Below are 22,572 nucleotides of genomic sequence, written 5' to 3'. Positions count from 1 at the left end.
CCACATGTTTGTCCACAACCTATTTTCTGAAAATACTCAGCTTAAATACTGTACCAACAGTGGTGGTCTGTCTTACAGACCCTGAACCACTCTATTTTCACTACTGCCATGCTAAAGCCATAAATGAAGCAAGTCTAGATTTCCCTAGGTTCAGCTTGAATCTCCCAACTCACTGGGTCTCCTTTTCAATTTAACTGGATTTATTTGTTACTATCAAAATGATATAAATTCAGGGACTAAACGTTAGTCTACAACAGTGGTACCAGTTTACAATAGTGTAGAGAGCTCTGCAAGTGGGTTGTCATTGTGAGGAGCTTGTCGTCACATGTGATGATGTAGAACAGGCTATTTTTGGTATCTGTTAATTCTTCATCGTTAAGCTTGTGGGTCTTGATGTGGTTTTTGATTTGGGTGTTATTCCATGGTGTTGTTTCTTGGGTGTGGTTTTTATATAGATACTACTCAACTTTTGACAGGGATTATCAGGTATGTCTGCATTTAATAGAACACTTTGACGGGACAGTGTCTGAAAATGTTTTTTTTCGCAACATGAAAAGATAAAAAATATGAAAAGAAACAAAATCCTTATCGAAAGTGGAGTAGTATGTAAAACTTGATTTCTGAAACTGATTGACTATTTTGTCATTATCATTCGTCATATGTTGCTTGTTGTCCATTAATTTTTAGACAATGTTATATTCTTTCATATATACGACATGGGGTCTATCTGGAATTTTGGCAAATTGCAGTTATATGTACAATGCTATTAGCATGACAAAAAATAGTAAAGGCCCATGTTTCCGCTGACCATTTGAACAGAATTTCGAGGAAAGACGACACTTAGTGTCAAGTTTGGTTATGTCGTGGACAGTGCGTAGTGGGAGGAAGGCCCAATGTCATGTAGGGCTGGGATTTTCTGGTGAGCAGGGCCCCGATCCACAAAGCTAAGATCTCGTAACTTTTCTTGTAGCATTCGTACCTCCTATGTTACCCTGGGCTACGGTGCTGACAATCCTGGAAGGATAATCAGGGCAAACAGGGCTTCCAGCTGAGCTACAATGATCGTAACTCCCTTATCCTGACTTAGACTTTTAAGACAGGACCCATGAAGGTGGGATCTTCAGCAACCCTTGCTAGTTGTAAGAGGCGACTAAGGGGATCGGGTGGTCAGGTTCGCTGACTTGGTTGATACAAGTCATCGTATCCCAGTTATGTAGATCGATGCTCATGCCCTTGATCACTGGGTCGTCTGGTCCAGACTCGATTGTTTACAGACAGCTGCCATATATCTGGAATAATGTTGAGTGCGGCGTAAAAGTAAACTCACTCACTCACTCCGACAGAGTGATCATAGGGTGCTTGCATGCCCAAGGGACACAACTCAAGGGACAGTAGACTTCACAAAAATCAGACACAGTAGGTCAGAGTAGGGCAGTTTATTTTTTGAAATTAAAAAGAAACATGAGATTTACCCCTGTCTTTTTAACAAAAAAATATCTATTGAAGAAGTGATTCTTTTACCAAGCAACATATCAAGGAAGATAATGACAAATATGCTTACTTCTTGAGTTTTCGAAATGCACAAATTGTCATATTTTTAAACTTATCCTATCTTACGATTTTCACTTCTCTCTCTTGCTTTGCGTTGAGTGGAATGAATTTGCACTTCTCTCTCTTGCTTTGATTTTGAGTGGAATGAATTAAAACTTTCCCTGTAGGCCTCTCTTGTCCATACGCCCGTGTTCCCCAGGCTGTTCTCCTTATAGGACAGGTCCCTGGTCCCATGCTGAGCATGCAGCATGCTCCCCTATCTACCCACGTGACTACCTCAGAGTGATCATTCTTCTTGTCGCACGACAGAGTGGATGCTCTTGTCATAGAGTTTTGAGTTGCTTTTTGTATTATGGGGAAATCAGATCCTCCAAATATAAAGCGTAAGTTTTGTGATCAGTGTAAAACAATATTTTCGACTTGGGACCCACACATTTTGTGTGTTGATTGTGTGTCAATGTTCATGGGAGAAACGGTGTGAGAAATGCGCAGGCTTATCTACTGAGGATATCAAGGCTTATAAACGGGTCTGTGCTTGTAGAATTGCAGATAGGGCAAGGAAAACCTCTGCTGACCAAGGCCCCTCCCTGACCAAGAAACCACGCCTGGAGCGCCCCACCCTCACGGAGGATTTTTTTGACATTTCTTCAGATTCATATCTCTCAGAAGAGGTATGAAAGCGTTTTTGGTTGTTCCTTCACCTGGTTCAACATCTCAGGCCGGTTCTAGTAGGGTAGTTGTGGTTGATAAACCTCTAGTGTCACAGCCTCCCCTGACTTGCGGTCTACACTATTGGTTTCTAGGGCCTCTGGTTCATCTCAGACCGTGACTACAGTTGCTTCAGTTCATCGATCTGCATCACCTGCGTTACCAAATGAGTCCGTTTCTCCAAGTCATTCTAGACAATCTCGTTTGATTCATCGATCTATCTCGTTCCAGTTCTGCTAGTCGTTCGAAATCACCTCACAGGTTTGTTTCGAATCCATCTCGTAGATCGATTGAGCGGTCATGTTCACCCCAGCGGAGTGGTGCTTATCGTCGATCTGTTTCTATTGATCGTACCCTAATCACGGATTGATTCGCATGGTGGTTTCGGCACTCCCTCCCATTTGGATTCGCGCCAGCAAACTGATTCACCAGACCGAATCAATTCACCAGGTCAAATCAATTCACCAGGTCAAATCAATTCACCATGTCATAGAGATTCGCGTAAACGGATAGGTTCACCTTTTTGTGATGGCTCACGTCGCCAAACCAGTTCAGTTCACGGTTTGGTTTCACCTAGTCATTCCGAGGCGTTTTCTCGAACTTCTGGGCGAATTGATTCACGAGATCGAATCGATTCGTCTACCCGAACCGTTTCACCTCACAGATTTGGTTCATCTGCTCATCCCGGTTCATGCCACTTAACTGCTTCATCAGTTTGAAGTGGTTCACATATTCGTTCTGGGAGTTCTCCCCGGACTGGATCACTTCGGCGTTCAGGTTCACTTGTTCGCTCTATGTCATCCCATCGGGATGGTGGTTCCTTGGACCGTCGATCTCCTTCACGTCATACTGATTCTTCGGTTCATACTACTGGGGTGACTATTTTACCTGAATCGTGGAACCCTACCCAGGATTCCTCTCAGACTTGAATACAATGCTTCTGGCTAGGAAGCCTTCCCGTGGTTGCATCTCCCGCACACACACACATGCACGCACACACACACACACACACACACACACACACACAGAAAAAAAAGGCCGGTACCGATACCGAAGTGGCTCCTCCAAGCAGTGACTCACAGAGATTAGTGCCCGACTTGGTCCTACCGGCCCCATATGTCTCGATCTTCGACTCACTGGTGGGTGGGAGATTAGGGAAGTTTGCTCCCAAATGGGACATTCTCGGAGACCTGTACGTTTTGGCCATCCTCACTCACGGATATCACTCACAGCAATTATCCTCCGGATCAAAACTTGTTTCTTCAGGCCACCATAGACACACTTCGGGACAAGCATGCTGGAGAACAGCTCGACCTGCTCAGCCCATCTACTCCCCCATCTTGCTGGTGCCGAAAAAGAATTCAAACAAACTTCGTTTGATATTCAACATGAAACAGTTCAATGCCCGGTTTCTATCTCCACCACCCCACTTTCGGATGGTGTCAGTCAACCTTCTACGCACCATCTTCAAGAAAGGGGACTATCTCATTTACCTCGACCTGCAAGACGCCTATCTTCACATACCAATACATCCAGACCACCGGAAGTATCTTCGGTTCATGTTCCAAGGGCGTCATTATGGTACTGCCGTGGATGGTACTGCCGTTTGGAATATCTACGGCCCTGTGGCTTTTTACTCGGGTAACCAAACCGATAACAAGCTACCTGCATTGTCCGGGAATCACTTTCGAAAGCTATATCGACGACTGTGTTCAAGCTCAGCTGGATCCAGTCGTCCTTCATCTCCACAGGCTGTTCACCATCAAGTTGCTAACACAATTAGGGTGGCTCCTGAACCACGCGAAGTCGGAGTTAATACCGACTCGGAGATTACAATTCATAGGGGCGGTATTCGACACACAACAGGCCATGTTGTTTGTACCCCAGGACAGATGGGACATTCTACCTTCAGCATTGAACTCACCCAGAACTCTGCGCCAGTGGCAGGAGTTACTAGGGTTACTGACGTCGGCACAAGCACTGACTTACAGGGGCCAACTGCAACTTCTCCCTCTTCAGATGTTTTTGTGCTTGTGCATCCGGAACGACAACCCCAGGGAGTTGATTCGCCTTCCCGTGCAACTACGACCAGTTCTTCGTTGGTGGCTCGACGAGCAGAATGTTTGCACCGGAGTCTCTATGGTGCCCTTCACACCGACTCATCACCTGTACGTCGACGCATCCCTCGAGGGCTGGGGCTCCCACTTTCTTCATCATCCAGTGGCCGGGCAGTGGTCATCCGCAGAAAAGGCCCTTTACATCAACGAGTTGGAATTCAGTGCTGTCATGCTCGCCATTCAGCATGGGGCGGCAGAACTCCGGTCGTCCCATCTAATGATTCAATCAGACAAGTTGACAGTAGTATGGTACATCAATCATCAAGGCTCGACAGGTTCGGCAGCTCTGCTCCAGTGAACGTTTTGATCTAATCGATTCTCTCAACATTATGGCCAGAGCCCGACACATTCCCGGGGCGAGGAATGTCATAGCCGATGCCCTGTCACGTCTCAAACGGCCATCACCAACAGAGTGGAAGTTACTGCCCCTGATATTCCAGTCGATGATCTACCCGGTATCACAACCAGACATAGATCTATTCGCCACTCAGTACAACCATCAGCTCCCACGGTTTGTGTCCCCAATTCCGGATCCTCAGGCGTGGGACCACGATGCGTTAGCCATGTCATGGGAGGGTCTAAACACTTACACGTTTCCTTCCCAGGCTCTGCAACCCAAGGTAGTTCAAAAGTTACTTGCAACCAGCAAGATTCGTCTGCTTTTGGTTGCGCCCTTTTGGCCAGCGAGAAACTGGTTCGTCGCCTAAAAAAGCTAGCAGAACCAAATCCAGTACCGCTACCCGCCCGAAAAGACCTACTTCGTCATCCACATACGGACGTGTACCACGGGTCATCACAAACCCTCAATCTTGCATGTATGGCGCATTTACAGAAATCTCTGATAACAAGGGTTACTCTCTCAGAGTAGCTACAGCTATAACATCTGCGCATAGGACATCACTCCGATCATTGTATGACGATAAATGGAAGAAATTTGAACATTACTGTGGAATTAGGAGAATTAACTCTCCCACCACGGCATCACCTCAGGTTGTTGCGGAATTTCTACAGCATTTACGGGCTACGAAGAAACTCAAAGGTACTGCATTGTCAACCTATTTGGCTCCCAAGGTGTCTACTACTCCCGAGCTCCAGTATCTGCTTCGTTCGTTCAGACTTGCTGACCAGTCTAGGAGGTTCAGACCTCCTGCATGGGATTTGTCAGTTGTCCTTCGTCACTTGGTATCCACTACATTGATAAGGAGTTTGAACAGATAACGTTCAAAACTTTCTTTTTAGTAGCATTAGCTACTGCGGCTTGTATTTCGGAGTTACATGCCCTGGATGTGAATCGTGTGCATTTTGAACGGAAACGTCATGGCAGAGTTTTTCTGGGACTGCGTTGGGACTTTGTCACAAAGAACCAGTAACCAGGACAACCGCATAGAATGTTTACTATCCCACTGTTGTCAACCATTCTTGGGCCAGATGATGTTGAAGATTTGTCTCTCTGCCCTGTCAGAGCTCTACGGATCTTCCTAGCTGCCTCCCAAGAGCGCCGCCGTCTTCGTAAGAGGCTATTCATCCCGCTGTCTACTACATCCAAGGCTGAGGTCTCACGGACAACTTTGTCCTTTTGGATGCGTGCTACCATACTGAGGGTGTATGCGCCTTTGCTGGATTGCCACCCCCAGCAGCATCCAATCCACACGAGACCCCGGCGTTAGCATCTAAGATGGCTTTACACAGCAACAGTTCCCTGACAGCCATCATGGAGGGTTGCTTTTGGCGCTCTGATACAGTGTTTTCTTCACATTATCTGAGGGACTTATCGGTCACTGACGTGACCCCTTGTCTTGGCACCGCTGTGGTCTTACTGTGGTAAGTAGTGGAAGTCATGTGGTGTTGTTCTGGTACTGAACGTTAAACTTGTGAGCTTTCCGATTCAGTTTCCTTTTCCCCTCTTCGTGATGGGGTCTGGGGCCTGTCTCGAAGCAGATGCGGGCCCGATTACTAGTCGTAAGACTTTAATTATGGGGGTAAATCGTGACGAAGTGATGTGACTCACCTAGTTGCGTCCCCTTGCGTATGCGAGGGTTGCGGCCGGACACCACTTCGCTCGGGAGCACCCACTCCTTGGGAGCGATTGTGCCTAGTAAGCCAAGGGGTTCAGGAGAACCCATCACTAGTATAGGTACTATGCTAGTCGGATCCGGCCTCCCTTGTTCTTTGCTATCTACGGTTGTCATTAGCCTATACAGTGAATACTGTCAGTGCTTTTTGACTTAGGGTAATCTGCGACCCGCCGTCCAACCGTGGGATATGTGCAAATCGTGAGATAGGATAAGTTTAAAAATTTGGAAATATTAACTAAAAATTCTATATTTATATACTTATCGTATCTCATGCTACGGCGGTTATTGGCTCCAAGAAGAGAATGATCACTCTGAGGTAGTCACATGGGTAGATAGGGGAGCATGCTGCATGCTCAGCATGGGACTAGGGACCTGTCCTATAAGGAGAGCAGCCTGGGGAACACGGGCGTATGGACAAGAGAGGCCTACAGGAAAAATTTTAATTCGTTCCACTCAGCGTCGAATCAAGAGAGAGAAGTGCAAATCATGAGATAGGATATGTATATAAATATACAATTTATGGTTAACATTTCCAAAATTTTACAACGACTTACGAGTGCCTCATTATTGTATTGCTATCGAGTCTTGTGGGTGTCTTTGGTTTCCTATTTTGTTCTTCTTTTGTTTTTTCCAAAGATGGATGTGTTTGCGGTCGATAATGGCAGCGACGATCGACCAATCACACCGTAGCTTGCATCATTATGTGTTAGTGTGCTGGACAAAGTAAGTTCCTGTTGCGAGCTGATTGTCGTGGTTCCAATCTCAGACTCTGATGATACACAGACAGATGAAGTTGTAAAGATCTTTGGAAAGACTTTCTTAATATTATTGATATCAAATTGATTGTTTTGTAAATATTTTGTTTTGAAATCAAAATGTGTCAGTTTATAGAAGAGACTGGTCATTTATTATGATTGGAAAGGAGGACGGGATTGGTCTCAGGACTAGACCATGTTTTCATGTTGCCACATGAATGTCGTAGTTTCAAGGGGCGGTGGGTTAGCCTAGTGGTTTAAGTGGTCGCTCGTCACACTGAAGGCCCGGGTTCGTGTCCCCACATGGGTACAATATGTGAAGCCCATTTCTGGTGTCCCCGCCGTGATATTGCTGGAATATTGCTAAAAACGGCGTAAAACCATACTCAGTCAGTCAGTCAGTCAGTCAGTCGTAGTTTCAATCTCAAACTGTCATTTTACCTAGAGAGACAATTTAAGTATTTTTCGTCTTATTGATGACCTATTGATAATTTATGAATATTTTTTATGCCAAATCAAAAAATCAAATTCTGTTATTTTTTGTGTGACTGGTCATTATTATGGTGTGGGAAGGTTCATGATTGGACGTATCATATATTGTCCTGACCAGACTTTGTAGAATATACAGACATAATATTTGTTCCCCCTCTTCCACCCCACCCTGCTTCCCCATGCCACCCAACTCCAAACCCACCCACCCCCACCCCCACCCTCAAACAAACAAACCAGAAACAAATGACATTTTCCAATGTCCCCATGAAACCTGTAAAGATCCGGGTTGGAATTGGTCTTCAGTAACCCATGCTTGTCGTAAGAGGCAACTAACGGGATCGGGTGGTCAGGCTCGCTGACTTGGTTGATTCATGTCATTTTATCTCAATTGCGTAGATCAATGCTCTTGCTGTCGATCACTGGATTGTCTGGTCCAGATTAATGTGACAGTGACAGCAATGTTGCAGATCTGTTTTATCTGCCTCTTTCAGACTCGATTAATTACAGACCCCTGCCATATAGCTGGAATATTGCTGGGTGCGGCGGTGTTAAACTACAAACGGACATGTCCACATGCCCTGCTCCCCTCTCCACATGCAGTCACACACACACACCATCCTGTAATAATTGAACAATTCCCAAATAATGTTCAAATATATAGCTTATTGCAAATAGGATTGTTGTGTCATTTTTCAGTCCCCCCACGTCTTTTTAGTTGAGATAAATTTTGGTGACCCCTCATGCTGTTTTCCTATAATAAATGACCAGGGCCCCATTCCTAAAAGCGATCGTAGCGCTACGACAGTCGTAAGTCTGTGTTAAAGTATGGGAGTTACGATCATCTTAGCTCTAGAATCGCTTTGAGGAACGGGGCCCAGACCAATGATTGTAACTGTAAGGACTGAAGGTTTATTGGAGTGTGAGTGTACCTGTGGGTGATGCTGTTTTGTAGTGGTGTTCTCATTGGTGTTGTTTGATTGAGTTCACGAAGAGATTCATTTTGAAAGTGAGGTTTTGATATATTTTCATGAAATTATAGGTGGTAGCTATGAGGATTTGATCATTTTCTTTTGTTTATAGTTCTTTTATTTTGCATTTCAAAGATTATGATTAAATATGTGTGTGTAAGAAACATTCACAAGGATATTAATGAGACAGCAATGTTGCAGATCTATTCAATCTGCCTCTTAAGTGATTAACTGAAAAGGAAAATTAAATAAAGGCTCTCATAAACATGATCAATGAAATAAAGTAAAATTTCTTTTCCAAAATGATCATCTCATTATCTTATCTCAAAATATTTTGTCTACCCTAACAGTTTGGCTAGATGTTCAGATATTACCTGACTACCTCTTTAGTCTACATGGTACAGGATACTGAGACACAATAAGCTCCCCAGGACAGACTAGATATATAATCTTACAGGGTTCCCTCACGCTTGACAGCCTGAAATTTGGACAATTGATCCTAAAATGGCCCTAAATTGTGTTATCTTTGATAGTCCCTAAGACGAACCCCAAAATGTCTTATATGTACCTGGTACAAAGCCTAATAGCTTGAATGACAATCAAATAATACAGATATATTTGTGTATATCATTAAATCAATATCAATATTATGATAAAAGTTTAGTTCCATCGCTGTTTAAACAGAATCTGTTCTCCACTGACCCTGTGCATAGACCCGTGAAGGTCTGGGTTAAAATATTGGTCTTCAGTAACCCATGCTTGTCGTAAGAGGCGACTAACGGGATCGGGTGGTCAGGCTCACTGACTTGGTTGACACATGTCATCGGTTCTCATTTGCGCAGATCGATGCTCATGCTGTTGATCACTGTATTGTCTGGTCCAGACTCGATTATTTACAGACCGACGCCATATAGCTGGAATATTGCTGAGTGAGGTGTAAAACCTGCAACTGCTGGAAACGATGTAGGGAAACGAAAAAGAAAGGCATAAGCATGTACAATGTGAATGACCCCCCTAAAATTTATGTACAAAGTAAGTCACACCTCTTCCTCCCCCATCCCCCTGCATGTCATGTACAAAATCAAAAAGGATAAGGATATATGATCAGTGATGATAAACCACATTTATTTTTCCTTATCCTGACTCATGCTCTTTTGCTTGTCTCCTTCCTCTTGCGAACATAGTGGAACACTTGTATCTCCCTAATTGAAGTTCCCTTCAATGTAAAATCACTAATTAGTACACCACGAGTTACCTCCCTTCCACAAGCGCGGGAACGAGTGCGCCACCTCTACCCATGTGCCTCACTCTCTCCTTCTTCGCCCAGTGAGCTGGGCGGTGAGAGCTCTGTGTCTCCCACACTATATCCTTTGATTATATTTAGTTAGTTACCTTCGTGATAGAGATCTATAGAGTTTTAGCTAGTATCTTTCAACAATTATATATTGATATTTAGTCGTGTTTCTACTGTTTATGCAGCGCGGGCCGTGCTGTTGCAGTGGATTACGTTGATAAAAATTCTGTACTGTTGCACATTTCGTTTTTTTTATTCTGCTGCTGATCCGCATTTAATATGCCTAGCTGTACTGCCCATGTTTCATGTGATTCACGCACGTTGCAGTTCGCGCATACTAATTTATCCAATTCTACCTTTAATAAATAATTACTTTGCGTTTGAGACGCGGCGCAGCAGATAGGTCGCATTATGCAGAGTCTAGCATGACTGATACACCTGAACCCTCGCCAGTCTACTGCTGTTGGTCGACCCCCCCTCCCGTCTGGGTTTCGCTAGAATGGTGGAAGCGTGGGACGTAGTCCGCCGCTTCCAAGCCGCCCTGCTTCCCCAGACATCCCTTCGCCGCACTGAGGGTATTCAGCGAAGTCTACTAGAACTTTCTCAGCGAGATTGTTCTCATCGCAGGTTTGGGCCTGTATGATGATCAGCCGATCATCATTCCTGATGTACATCAAGAATGACTGATGTCGGCAACAGTGATGTCAGCGCGAGATCAACATCGATGATCTTCCTGAGGGTCCCGTCCGCTACCAACACTCAACGCAGACTTCGCGACCCCAGGGCAGCGTCGACCTCTGAGGGGAATTCAACGAAGTCTACTAGGACTTTCAACCGAGATTGTTCCAGCCGCTGAACTTGGCCTCTGATGATCAGCCGATCATCATCATCCTCGGCGATGAGACAAGTAGCGACCGTGACAGCTACAATGACATCAGCAGAGATCGCCATGCAGCCTGATGTCTCTACACTGATGTCAGACGACTTACCTGAGGGCCCCACCACTAATAGCGCGAGATGGCACCGACTACCGCCGCAGACCATCCTAGACGAAGCTACTACGGCAAATCATGGTGGAAGTGATGGAGGTCACTACAGACTGGAGAAGCAGCCAGCCCAGAGTAGCCTTGCCTTCGAAGGCTCCAACTTAGACAACACTCTAGAGGCACCTCCAGTCAACGTAGCAGCCAAGGCGATGCAGCCTTCCGAAGGAAGTCGCAGACCACCTTGGACGAAGGACCCAGATGTACAGCTTGGCGAGGCCTTGTGCCAAGGGGATAGATCATCACATTCCTGCGGCTTCATCCTTAGATGCAGACTCAGCCACCAGACCTCACGGAAGCCTTCGGGCGAAGCTCAAATCGCCGTTCCCCCGAGCAGAGGAAACGAAAGGAAGCGTTCGCTGGCGCTCTCGAAGGCGCTTTCGGGAAGGACGCCGAATACTGAAGGACACCAATGGATCGCCATTTAACAGAGTCAAGGGACTACTCAAGAGCTTCGCCAAGCTGTCAATAGTCTCCTATCTCCTCAGTGCGTCACCACCAGTCGCAAAGCCTCACAGGTTACCACGCAAGTCTGCACAAGTCTACATCACCTTCCTGGGAGTGGCGATGCAGCGCCAGACATACCTGATGAAGGAAGACAGCGCTTGATGCTATCACCCTACACTCCGATGCGACCCGATGGGTGGCACAGAATCGAGACGCGGCACTCCCATACCGCCAAAGTTCAGACACCATAGTGCCGATTTTTAACTAAGCAGTTTTCATGGACTGCTTTAAAGGCTTAGACGCCGACTAGACTACAAGTTGATCATGGTATCAACAATAAAATTTCTGCGTAGGTTCAGTTGAATCCATGACGCAGACGGTGATGTTCAGTTGGCCTAAATAGATCTAGAGCGATCATTGAGACGACTTATCGCCAGATTTGGTGACCAACCGACTTTGTGCGAAAATGATAAGATGATCCACTCCGCCCCACTTATGGCAGAACCAGCAGAGTCCCAGGTTCGCCTCGGGGAAGCTAGAGCCTCACCGAGCTACAAGGGCGTCATGAGGTGAAGGCCAATCTCCCCACATCCTGTTAAACACAGAGGCCGTTAAGCGAAGTTAAAGCGTATATATATATATATATATATATTCAATCGGACTTTGACTGATACCTTCGTAAGGTCGTGAAGAGCTAAGTGGCTCCAAGTCTCACTTCACCAAGTAGATTCTAGAGGATACTTCGAGAGCTTCATGAAGTCTCATGCGTCACCGAGGAAGCCTCCAAGGTCTCCATATACTAGCCACTTTCGTCATATATATAGCTACTCCTCAGTCCGTTCAAGACATCGCATAAGTTGTCTATCAACTGTATGCCAGATGCCCGTCTATAAGCCTCACAGCGAACAATTGCACAGGCTATTTACAACACAGAACGGTCGCTGTATTAATTTGTCAGCGGCGTTTCATAGATCTTCACAGAAATCAACTATTCCGTACCGAAATTGCTAGTATATGCAATCCGGACGTACGATACGATTATCTACATAAATGACCATTACATATCTGCAGACAATTCAATATCTCGAAATTGAACAGCAGCCTTGTTACAGCCGATATAACTCATAATCGTCAACATTTCTGAGAAATAGAAATATGTACAACAAATTCAGCTTTAATTCTACAATTATGGCCGATACATTCATGTATACAGTCTACAAGCTGACAACTTACAAGTTATTGTACCTTTATATATAAAGAAAGTAAATTATATTCAAACTGGAAGTACTTTCACGCGACAGCCAGGAAAATAACCTACCCAGCATTATATTACAGGCAAGGTATTTTTAGCTTGAAGCTTTTGTAGCGTTTACCATTAATCTACCTCGAAACACTCGTCACTTTCGGGTAACCGGGGAAGTTTTCTGATGAAGACCGATGATTGTTCTAATATCACTTGCGGCACTATATTATACAAGGTTCCTTTTCCTGCTACTACGGTGATATCACAGCGGGTACTCTACAGAATCATCAAAATGCCTTATTCTGATTGGACCCGATGAACAAACTTTACACACAGAAGGTCGAGCATAGTTCACAGTTCAAGACATAGGTTGCAAGTGACAACTTTATATCAATGAGCGAGCAAGCCTCCCAGCACAACCAGTTAACCTGAACCTTCATGATTAGGCTGCTTTCTTCTAGGTTAGAGACCTCCTGTCAAGTTTAGACAGGGCACAGCAGTCAGAAAGCGATTTTACATAAAGTTCATCCCGAGGACACAAACTCCGGTTGTGCACATACATGCGTCAAGGACATCATAGCGATTTACCTGAGCTGACGTGATACAAGTGGATCCCGAAATCCACAGCGTTTCAGACACACCTGAATTTCATCATCAAGCTACTAACAACTAGATGGTTAGTAAACCTGCTAGTTTCTGCTTTGGAGAATAAGCGGAAGTTTCATCGCACCAACTTGGGGGATATGAATATAGTGCTACAACACCTCACAAGTGAGGTTTATGAACATGCCTGGATGACATACTTGGACTCATGATCACGATGATGCTATCACGCTTCGGGCCCGGCAAGAGCACTGTAAATTTTATATGTGTGGAAATACAACAGGAAGAAAAAATACAACCAGATTTTTTCCTCTATCATCAACTACGCGGAGTGTAGTCTCACTCTACTATATCTCCGTTTTGGATCAGAACTGTCATACTACGTGCATACAAGACAGATGGGACCTAATCCCTGACCCCTCCATGAGCTATAATACTCTCTTGATATTAGGGCCTAACTTCTACAATTTTCATTCTACACAAATGTTATTTGAAATAATGGAGGGTTTATTACTTAGCCAGATCGATATATGTGGTTTGACCATTATCTGAGAGATATCACTCACTGAGGCACTTCTAATTATCCACCAATTGGGATCCCATGGTCCTTGCACAACAGGTGACAAGTTCCTCGGAGAAGATAAGTCAATCTTTACAGATTTTTACTTATCTTATAACAGTACTAAATAGCTTCATGCTATATATAATTTGCTTAAACTCGATTTTTTATCATCACAGTGGTTACATGATAAATGCATTAGCTGACGAACTCTACAGTGTTTGGCTTTGGCTAATATAATGTGAGCGGAAGTCATTATATTTAGGCTAGTTACTATACTCATATTGTAAAAATATATTAGCTAACAAACTGACGGAGTTTTCTTATTCATATAGGTAGCTTAAGCTCATTCATATGTGTGCTGACCGTATTTTATGAACATGTCATATAAGCTATGTTGGCTAACAAGAGCTTTTGCTATTTGGCTTAAGTTTCATCATATCTTAATGCAATATGGTTTTCATTATAACATGTATTGACTAACAAACTCTATGGAGTTTTTGCTTACATTATATGTAACTTAAGCTTATTCCTTATCTTGGCGGTACTATGTTTATAACATAAGGTATATTAGCTATCAAAGGCTCTAAAGAGAGTTTTTCGCACTATTATATATTGGGCTTAAGTTTTCATCATATTTTAAGCTTTATGGTTACATTATATCATGTATTAGCTAACAAACTCTCACCGGAGTTTTGCATACATATGTAACTTAAGTTTCTTCATATCTTAAGCTCAATACTATCATTGATACCATATAAGTATATTAGCTATTAAAACTCTAAAAGGTTTTTGCTATTATATATTTAGCTTAAGAGTTTACTTCATATCTTAAGCTCAATGCTAAGTCTAAATCAACATAATAAAATGTATTAAAGCTATCAAACTCTCTAATGGAGTTTTACTATTATATATATAGCAACTTAAGTTTAATCATATCTTAAAGCTCTAGTACTATCATTTATAACATAAAAGTATATTAAGTTAATAAACTCTAAGGAGTTTTTTGCTATATACATTTAGCTTAGTCTAATCATATCTTAAGCAAGTGCTATGGTTACATTATAAATCTATTAGCTAATAAGCTCTACAGAGTTTTGGCTATATTGTATATGTAGCTTAAGTTAATTATATCTTAAGCACAGTCATATACTCATATTGTAAAATATATTTAGCTAACAAACTTTACTAAGTTTGACATTATATCTGTAGCTTAAGTTAATTATATCTTAAGCACAGTACTTATATATATTGTAAAATATATTGTAGCTAACAAACTATACTAAGTTTTGGCTATATATATGTAGCTTAAGTTAATTATATCTTAAGCACAGTATTATACTCATATTGTAAACATATATTTAGCTAACAAACTCTACTAAGTTTGGCTATTATATATGTAGCTTAAGATATTATATCTTAAGCACAATACTATCTCCTTATATTGTAAAATGTATTAGCTAACAAACTCTCACACCAACCTTGTGTGTGTGGAACTACAACATGTCCTGCTGGTCGGCCCCACACCAACCTTGTGTGTGTTGAACGTCCTGTGTGTGTGGTGAACTACAACATGTCCTGCTGGTCGGCCCCACAGCAGTCCGCGTGTGTGTGGAACTACAACATGTCCTGCTGGTCGGCCCACACCAACCGCAGGTGTGTGTTTGAACTACAACATGTCCTGCTGGTCGGCCCCACCCAACCGTGGTGTGTGTGTGAACTACAACATGTCCTGCTGTGTGTGGTGTCCTGGCCCCACACCAACCGTGTGTGTGTTGAACTACAACATGTCCTGCTGGTCGGCCCCACACCAACCGTGTGTGTGTTGAACTACAACATGTCCTGCTGGTCGGCCCCACACCAACCGTGTGTGTGTGGAACTACAACATGTCCTGCTGGTCGGCCCCACACCAACCTTGTGTGTGTGTTGAACTACAACATGTCCTGCTGGTGGGCCCCACTTGTGTGTGTGGAACTACAACATGTCCTGCTGGTCGGCCCCACACCAACCTTGTGTGTGTTGAACTACAACATGTCCTGCTGGTCGGTCCCACATTTGACCAACCTTGTGTGTTGAACTACAACATGTCCTGCTGGTCGGCCCCACACCAACCTTGTGTGTGTGGAACTACAACATGTCCTGCTGGTCGGCCCCACACCAACCTTGTGTGTGTGGAACTACAACATGTCCTGCTGGTCGGCCCCACAGTGTGTGTGTTGAACCAACCTTGTGTGTGTGGAACTACAACATGTCCTGCTGGTCGGTCACTGCTGGTGTTGTTTGTCCAACCCCTGCTGACACCAACCGTGTGTGTGTTTGAACTACAACATGTCCTGCTGGTCGGCCCCACACCAACCTTGTGTGTGTGGAACTACTTATGTGTTTCTATAGTTCCCTAACATATTTGATTGGGACTTACAAGACCCCAAAAGGCCTAATTTTGATGGCTGATAATGTGTACGAACCCTGTCTTATATATACCTGGTAGAAAGCCTAATACAGTGGAAACTGCCTAAGTAAAGACCACTTAACTAAACAGACCAGATAAGTAAACACTTTTCTTTGGTCCCGGCAACTTTCTTCATTAATTATCACTATTAGAGTCCGGTTAACTAAGCTCGGATAAGTAAACAATACTGCTTAACTAAACGTCCTCTCACGGTCTCTGGAAGTAAATTACTTAACAAAAGAGACTGGATAACTAAATTAGCGATCACCACATCAGTCAAACAAACATCGTACTTACAGCTCGCTGGCGTCAAGCAGTTGACAATACACTGACAACTGGAGGCCAGCCCTGATAAGTGGTCCATTGTTACATATGCATACATATACATGCATATGGTTGTCATTTGCAGGTTTTTATAAGTTTGGATAAGTAAAATACCTGATAAGTAAACAATTTTGGCGAAGTCCTAATAGCTTGAATGACAATCAAATAATACAGATATATTTTTGTATATCATTAAATTAATATCAATATTATGATAAAAGTTTAGTTCCATCGCTATATTTAAACAGAATCTGTTCTCCACTGACCCTGTGCATATCACCAAATTTGTAGACCCGTGAAGGTCTGGGTTAAAATATTGGTCTTCAGTAACCCATGCTTGTCGTAAGAGGCGACTAACGAGATCGGGTGGTCAGGCTCGCTGACTTGGTTGACACATGTCATCGGTTCTCATTTGCGCAGATCGATGCTCATGCTGTTGAGCACTGGATTGTTTTTTCCAGACTTAATTATTTACAGACCGCCGCCATATAGCTGGATTATTGCTGAGTGCGGTGTAAAACCTGCACCTGCTGGAAACGATGTAGGGAAACGAAAAAGAAAGGCATAAGCATGTACAATGTGAATGACCCCCCTAAAATTTATGTACAAAGTAAGTCACACCTCTTCCTCCCCCATCCCCCTGCATGTCATGTACAAAATCAAAAAGGATTAGGATATATGACCAGTGATGATAAACCACATTTATTTATGATACCTTGCAAATTAAATCAAAACCAATAGCTGATATACCGGTATGCTCAAAGGCGCATTAATCAACTCACTAACTCAACATATTGTCTCAGTCTTTAATCTTCGGGTAAGTAATCATCAAGCCAATTGTGCAGTATATCTCTCAGTAAGTTATCAATACATCAGTAAATAGATGTCCAGTCATAGTCGATGTAAACAGAGTATTGGATTATCTATCTGAGTATGTAATCCCTTCGACAAATTGATCTTTGATTAGTTTTACTTGCCAGTATGTTTTTGCCAAAAGGAGTTTTACACCTCATTCATACTTTATGATTTATTAGTCATATTATTTTCAGATGTGTAGATAATAATACTTTTGATACATGAATGAATTTTGTGCCTGTATTTTCATGATTATCAAATTTTGTTTTTATATCCTTATATGGCCAAGATCTGAGGTACAATTTCAATGTGATCTCATGCATAACTAGCTTATGAATGGATTTATACTAAATATGTTTAGTATTTATTATATGAAACTTTGTTAAAAATGGAAACAGCTTTTCGAGTTTGTGAATATTTTTTAATTCAAATATACCCCTGAGTCTGTAATAGGAATACTGTAAAATGGAGGTCTGTAGCTGTCAGAGACTTCCAAATTATTGGTGGGACGGTGGGGTAGCCTAGTGGTTAAAGCTTTCGCTCATCACGCCGAAAACCCGGGTTTGATTCCCCACATGGGTACAATGTGTGAAGCCCATTTCTGGTGTCCGCCGCCGTGATATTGCTGGAATATTGCTAAAAGTGGCGTAAAACCAAAACTCACTCACTCACTCCAATTACTGGTGCATAATTTAATGTATTATGCTAGCATTTTTGGTGCATGAACATCCCTATCTAAACTTGAATGGTGTACCGTGTGTGGTTGTTGTGTAGTCAGGACCAACTAATTTTCTTGTTTAAAAATGACTTGGTTTTTGTGCAAATGGCAAACTGATCAGGTTAAAAATGTTGATTTTTAAGATCATGTTGCTATTTTGTTTCTTGAAATAATTTTTTCATGTAGAAATACCAAAATGCTTTAAGAAGCATGTTTCAATCAAAGACGACTTTTGTTGTATTTTGTAATGTTTTATTCCTTTTGCATAACTTATTTGTAAATAGAAAACAATTGGTCTTGGCAGTCAATCACTTTTTGTGGGCAAATCAATTATATTAGTGCTGGCTACAGAGATTGATAATCAGAAATATCATCAATGGGGAAACATGTTAATGATTATAAATATAAAATTGTGTCATTGATAATATCATACAGAAACTTGATAAAATATAGTTTTTATTTAATTTACAGTGATGGGAAATATGTTAATTTCTTTCAGACTTTTTGGCGGTTTTGGGTCAAAGGTACTGGTACTTTTTCGACATTTATCAATAAGTGCTTGATATTAATCATTATTGATCTCTTTGGTTTATATTAATAGCCAGCCCTAGATGATATCTTTGCTTCTGTTAAGTAAAGGACGTAGGTGGGACAATGTTCTATCACAGTGAACTATGTGGGGAGTTGCTTCCCTTTGTGTGCCAGAATACTAAGATCATGAATTCCTGGTCGTGATTCTTTGTTTGTCAGTAACAGACCTTAGACAGACATCATGTCACTGAAGTGAATATATTTTACAGAAAAAAACCTGTTCATAAAAAATAATCATTAAATATAATGAAAAGGAGCCCAGAGACTTCAGTTTCAGAAACTGTGGAAATCTAGACTTGCCCACATTCTAGACTTTCACAGGCTTTCTTGGATATAATTGTTTCAGGGTCTGTATAACAGACTATAGCCCCATTTCACAAAGTGATTGTAGCGCTAAGGTGATCGTAACTACCATATTTTAACCGAGACTTACGACCGTCGTAGCGCTACGATCGCTTTGTGAAATGGGTCCCTGTGCTCACATGTTTCTGGTGATTGTCTAAGACGTGCATCGGCTCGGGCTGTCGTCCCACATCAAGCTGGTGTGTCATGATATCAGGGGAATATTTTCAAAGTGGCATTAATCTAAACTGACTCTCATAAAGTCCAAACTGTGCAAATTTGATAAGAAACAACAATCTATTTCTCATTCTATATTTGAACATGTCTGAGGTTTTTTCATGACAATTTCAAAATGTTTTCATAGTTGTTTTCATCATGAAGATGTAGTTGGGCTGAATGACCTTTATCATACTCCATTCTCTACTCCTGTCATGACGGATTAACTACCACACTAGGAGAAACTTGGGGATGCGTTCACTTTATTCAGAAGTCAATATTTCATATGTGAACTTAATCTTCTTTCTGGAAGAATTATTATTTTGTATGTATAAATGAGGCCAGTATTCCATCCCTTCTGGTTAAACACATAATTCTATTATACATATTTTTATATATTTTGTGCTGTAACCATTAGTATCATGTCTGTCCATCTAATAACCATTTTCCACCAACTTACGGTTATTTTAATACGTTTTAGCAATTACTCTAATGAGAATATATTTACGTATGAATTTTACCAAACTCGGTGTAAGGGTACTCAAGTATTTGGTCAGATTCTATATCAGCATTTCTATGTGTGTTTCCATAGCAACAGCAGAGATGCCCGCCATACTATTCTGGGTGAATCGTTACAAATTTGGAAGAATGTTCTGCCAAAATGATTAACTGAAACATATCATGAATTTTGTCCAAATAACAACATTCTGCTTCAGAATGACACACCATGCTATAACTGAAATACCCGTGAAGATTTGGATTAGAATTGGTCTTCAGTAACCCATGCTTGTAGTAAGAGGCGATTAACAGGATCGGGTGGTCAGGCTCACTGACTTGGTTGACACGTGTCATCGTATCCCAATTGCGTAGATTGATGCTCATGATGTTAATCACTGGATTGTCTGGTCCAGACTCGATTATTTACAGACTAACGCCATATAGCTGGAATATTGCTGAGTGCGGTGTAAAACTAAACTCACGCACTACAACTGAAATGCTGTTTAAGCAGTGTACAACCCACCTCACTCACTCACTTGTTTGACTGATATCTCACAAAGTGTTTTATTTATCATAATGTTGTCATGGTTTGTAAATTGTAGTGTCATAAACATGGGTAAACTTGATAAATGTATGTATATTTGTTAAATGTTTGACAAATGATCTGTACTTTGAAGTGTGAAGTGTTTTCTGTGATTTTTTTATTTCCTTGTGTATAATTAGGGCCAGTAAATTAAATGTGGGAAGATAATTTTGCAAATTATGATCTCAAACGAACATAAATCCAAAGAAATCAAATTGGCAGTGGAATTACCACTCGAAACTATAAATAAATGTGTCATGAATACCATACTTCCTGATGGGTGCACGCGGGGCCCAATTGTCTAAGGGGCCTCAAATTGCTGTGCTGAGTTGTACCCCCTTTGGCACCTCAGAACCCTAAGATCGGGGGTTCATAGTTTGGTACAGCTTGATTTTTTTTAAAAGTTTGTTTGCACCATACCCTTGCATGAAGGGTTTTTTACCCTTGAAGATCCGGATTAGAATTGATCTTCAGTAACCCATGCTTGTCGTAAGAGGCGACTAACGGGATTGGGTGGTCAGGTTCGCTGACCTGGTTGACACATGTCATCGTATCTCAATTCCGTAAATCGATACTCATGGTGTTGATCACTGGATTGTCTGGAGTGTCCAGACTCGATTATTTACAGACCGCCGCCATATAGCTGGAATATTGCTGAGTGTGGCGTTAAACTAAACTCACTCACTGCTTGTAGGTTTCACCCCAGAGATAAACACTTGAGACTTGCATCACTCTGGGATTTCCTGTCACATTAACATGACTTACTGTGATATAACAAGAACACTGGGGCCGGGTTAGGATCAGGGTTCTTCAGGGTTGTTTTTCCTGAAATGAGGAGCTGAACAGTTGATTTTGTTTTTTTATAAACACTACATTTTTTTTCAAAACGACTGGTATGTCCAGACATCCTTGTTTTTAAAATAAAACCAGAGATCAAATGATTTTCATCTAGCCCATTCAAGCAACTTTTGTAGCCCCATCTTCCCAGAGACCCTGAGATTGAACAAAATGCAAAACAGTCCTTTACAATAGTCTTTTTGCTGGGATCCCTCGGGGGATTTATCCTCCCTAAAACTGAGATCCTTGGTGGTGTTAGAGTCGAAGATCTCTATCACTATGGGAAATATATATCAATATTTAACATATCCAGTTCCAGTCAGTGTTCAGGATAAAGTATTTTTTATGTTGGAACATTGTCAGACATTGATATGCACAGATTATCCAACTGAATAATCATATTACTCGTTATCCTGGAATGTTTGGATCTGATCACCACAGAATGTTCTAATCTGATCACCACAGAATGTTCTGATGTGATCACCACAGAATGTTCTGATCTGATTGATACAGGATCTTCTGATCTGATCACCACAGAATGTTCTGATCTGATCACCACAGAATGTTCTGATCTGATCACCACAGGATGTTCTGATCTGATCACCACAGAATGTTCTGATCTGATCACCACAGATCTTCTGATCTGATCACCACAGAATGTTCTGATCTGATCACCACAGGATGTTCTGATGTGATCACCACAGAATGTTCTGATGTGATCACCACAGAATGTTCTGATCTGATTGATACAGGATCTTCTGATCTGATCACCACAGAACGTTCTGATCACCACAGAATGTTCTGATCTAACTGACACAGGATGTTCTGCTGTTATCCACACAGAAGGGTCTGATCAGATCTTGTTTACATTTGAAACAGTTCATGCTGACGTTTTGTGCATAGTTGGAGAGGATATAACTCATATAGTGACATGTACATGTTTTCTGCAGTATTTGTTTCACTGTTAATATTTTAAACCTGAAATTTGTTGCTATGGATACCATGTACATCAGTAGGAAGTGGAGCTGCCTGTGATTGCATACGTATGTCATGCTTGGAGATAATACTTATTTATTATTTATAGAAAATAAAACAAATTGATAGTTTGAGTTGTTTGTTTGTATATTATCCTTTTTCATTTTCCAACACTGGGGTTACCATGGTTATGTGATAGGTATCACAAATGTGATCTAGGTGAAATAAGGCCTGGCTCTGGCTGGGATCATGGCAAACACTAGTGTTAGATCCGTGGAAGAAGAACAACTTTGTATTGAAGAACCGTGACTATTTATTCGGTACAGGC

At 42.0% G+C, this 22,572-nt stretch overlaps 1 protein-coding gene across 7 annotated transcripts in view; it reads left to right on the top strand.

Moving 5' to 3' along the window:
- LOC124260464 (sodium/hydrogen exchanger 9-like) overlaps positions 1-22,572 on the top strand; it is a 68,925-nt gene that overhangs the window by 33,710 nt on the left and 12,643 nt on the right. The window contains exon 18 of one of the 7 annotated variants that reach the window (XM_046694789.1): positions 7,088-7,523. The exons of the other annotated variants lie outside the window; for them this stretch is intronic. Coding sequence (XP_046550745.1) covers positions 7,088-7,141 — 54 coding nt within the window. The 3' untranslated portion in view covers positions 7,142-7,523. Of the gene's footprint in view, positions 1-7,087; positions 7,524-22,572 lie in introns of those variants that run through there. 7 annotated transcript variants of the gene reach the window in all.

This window comes from Haliotis rubra, unplaced genomic scaffold, assembly GCF_003918875.1.
Source record: "Haliotis rubra isolate DU_JTF1 unplaced genomic scaffold, ASM391887v1 Scf764, whole genome shotgun sequence".
In the NCBI taxonomy this organism is placed as follows: domain Eukaryota; kingdom Metazoa; phylum Mollusca; class Gastropoda; order Lepetellida; family Haliotidae; genus Haliotis; species Haliotis rubra.
Note: the sequence above shows the minus strand (reverse complement) of the source record. Positions and strands in the feature narration are given on the sequence as shown.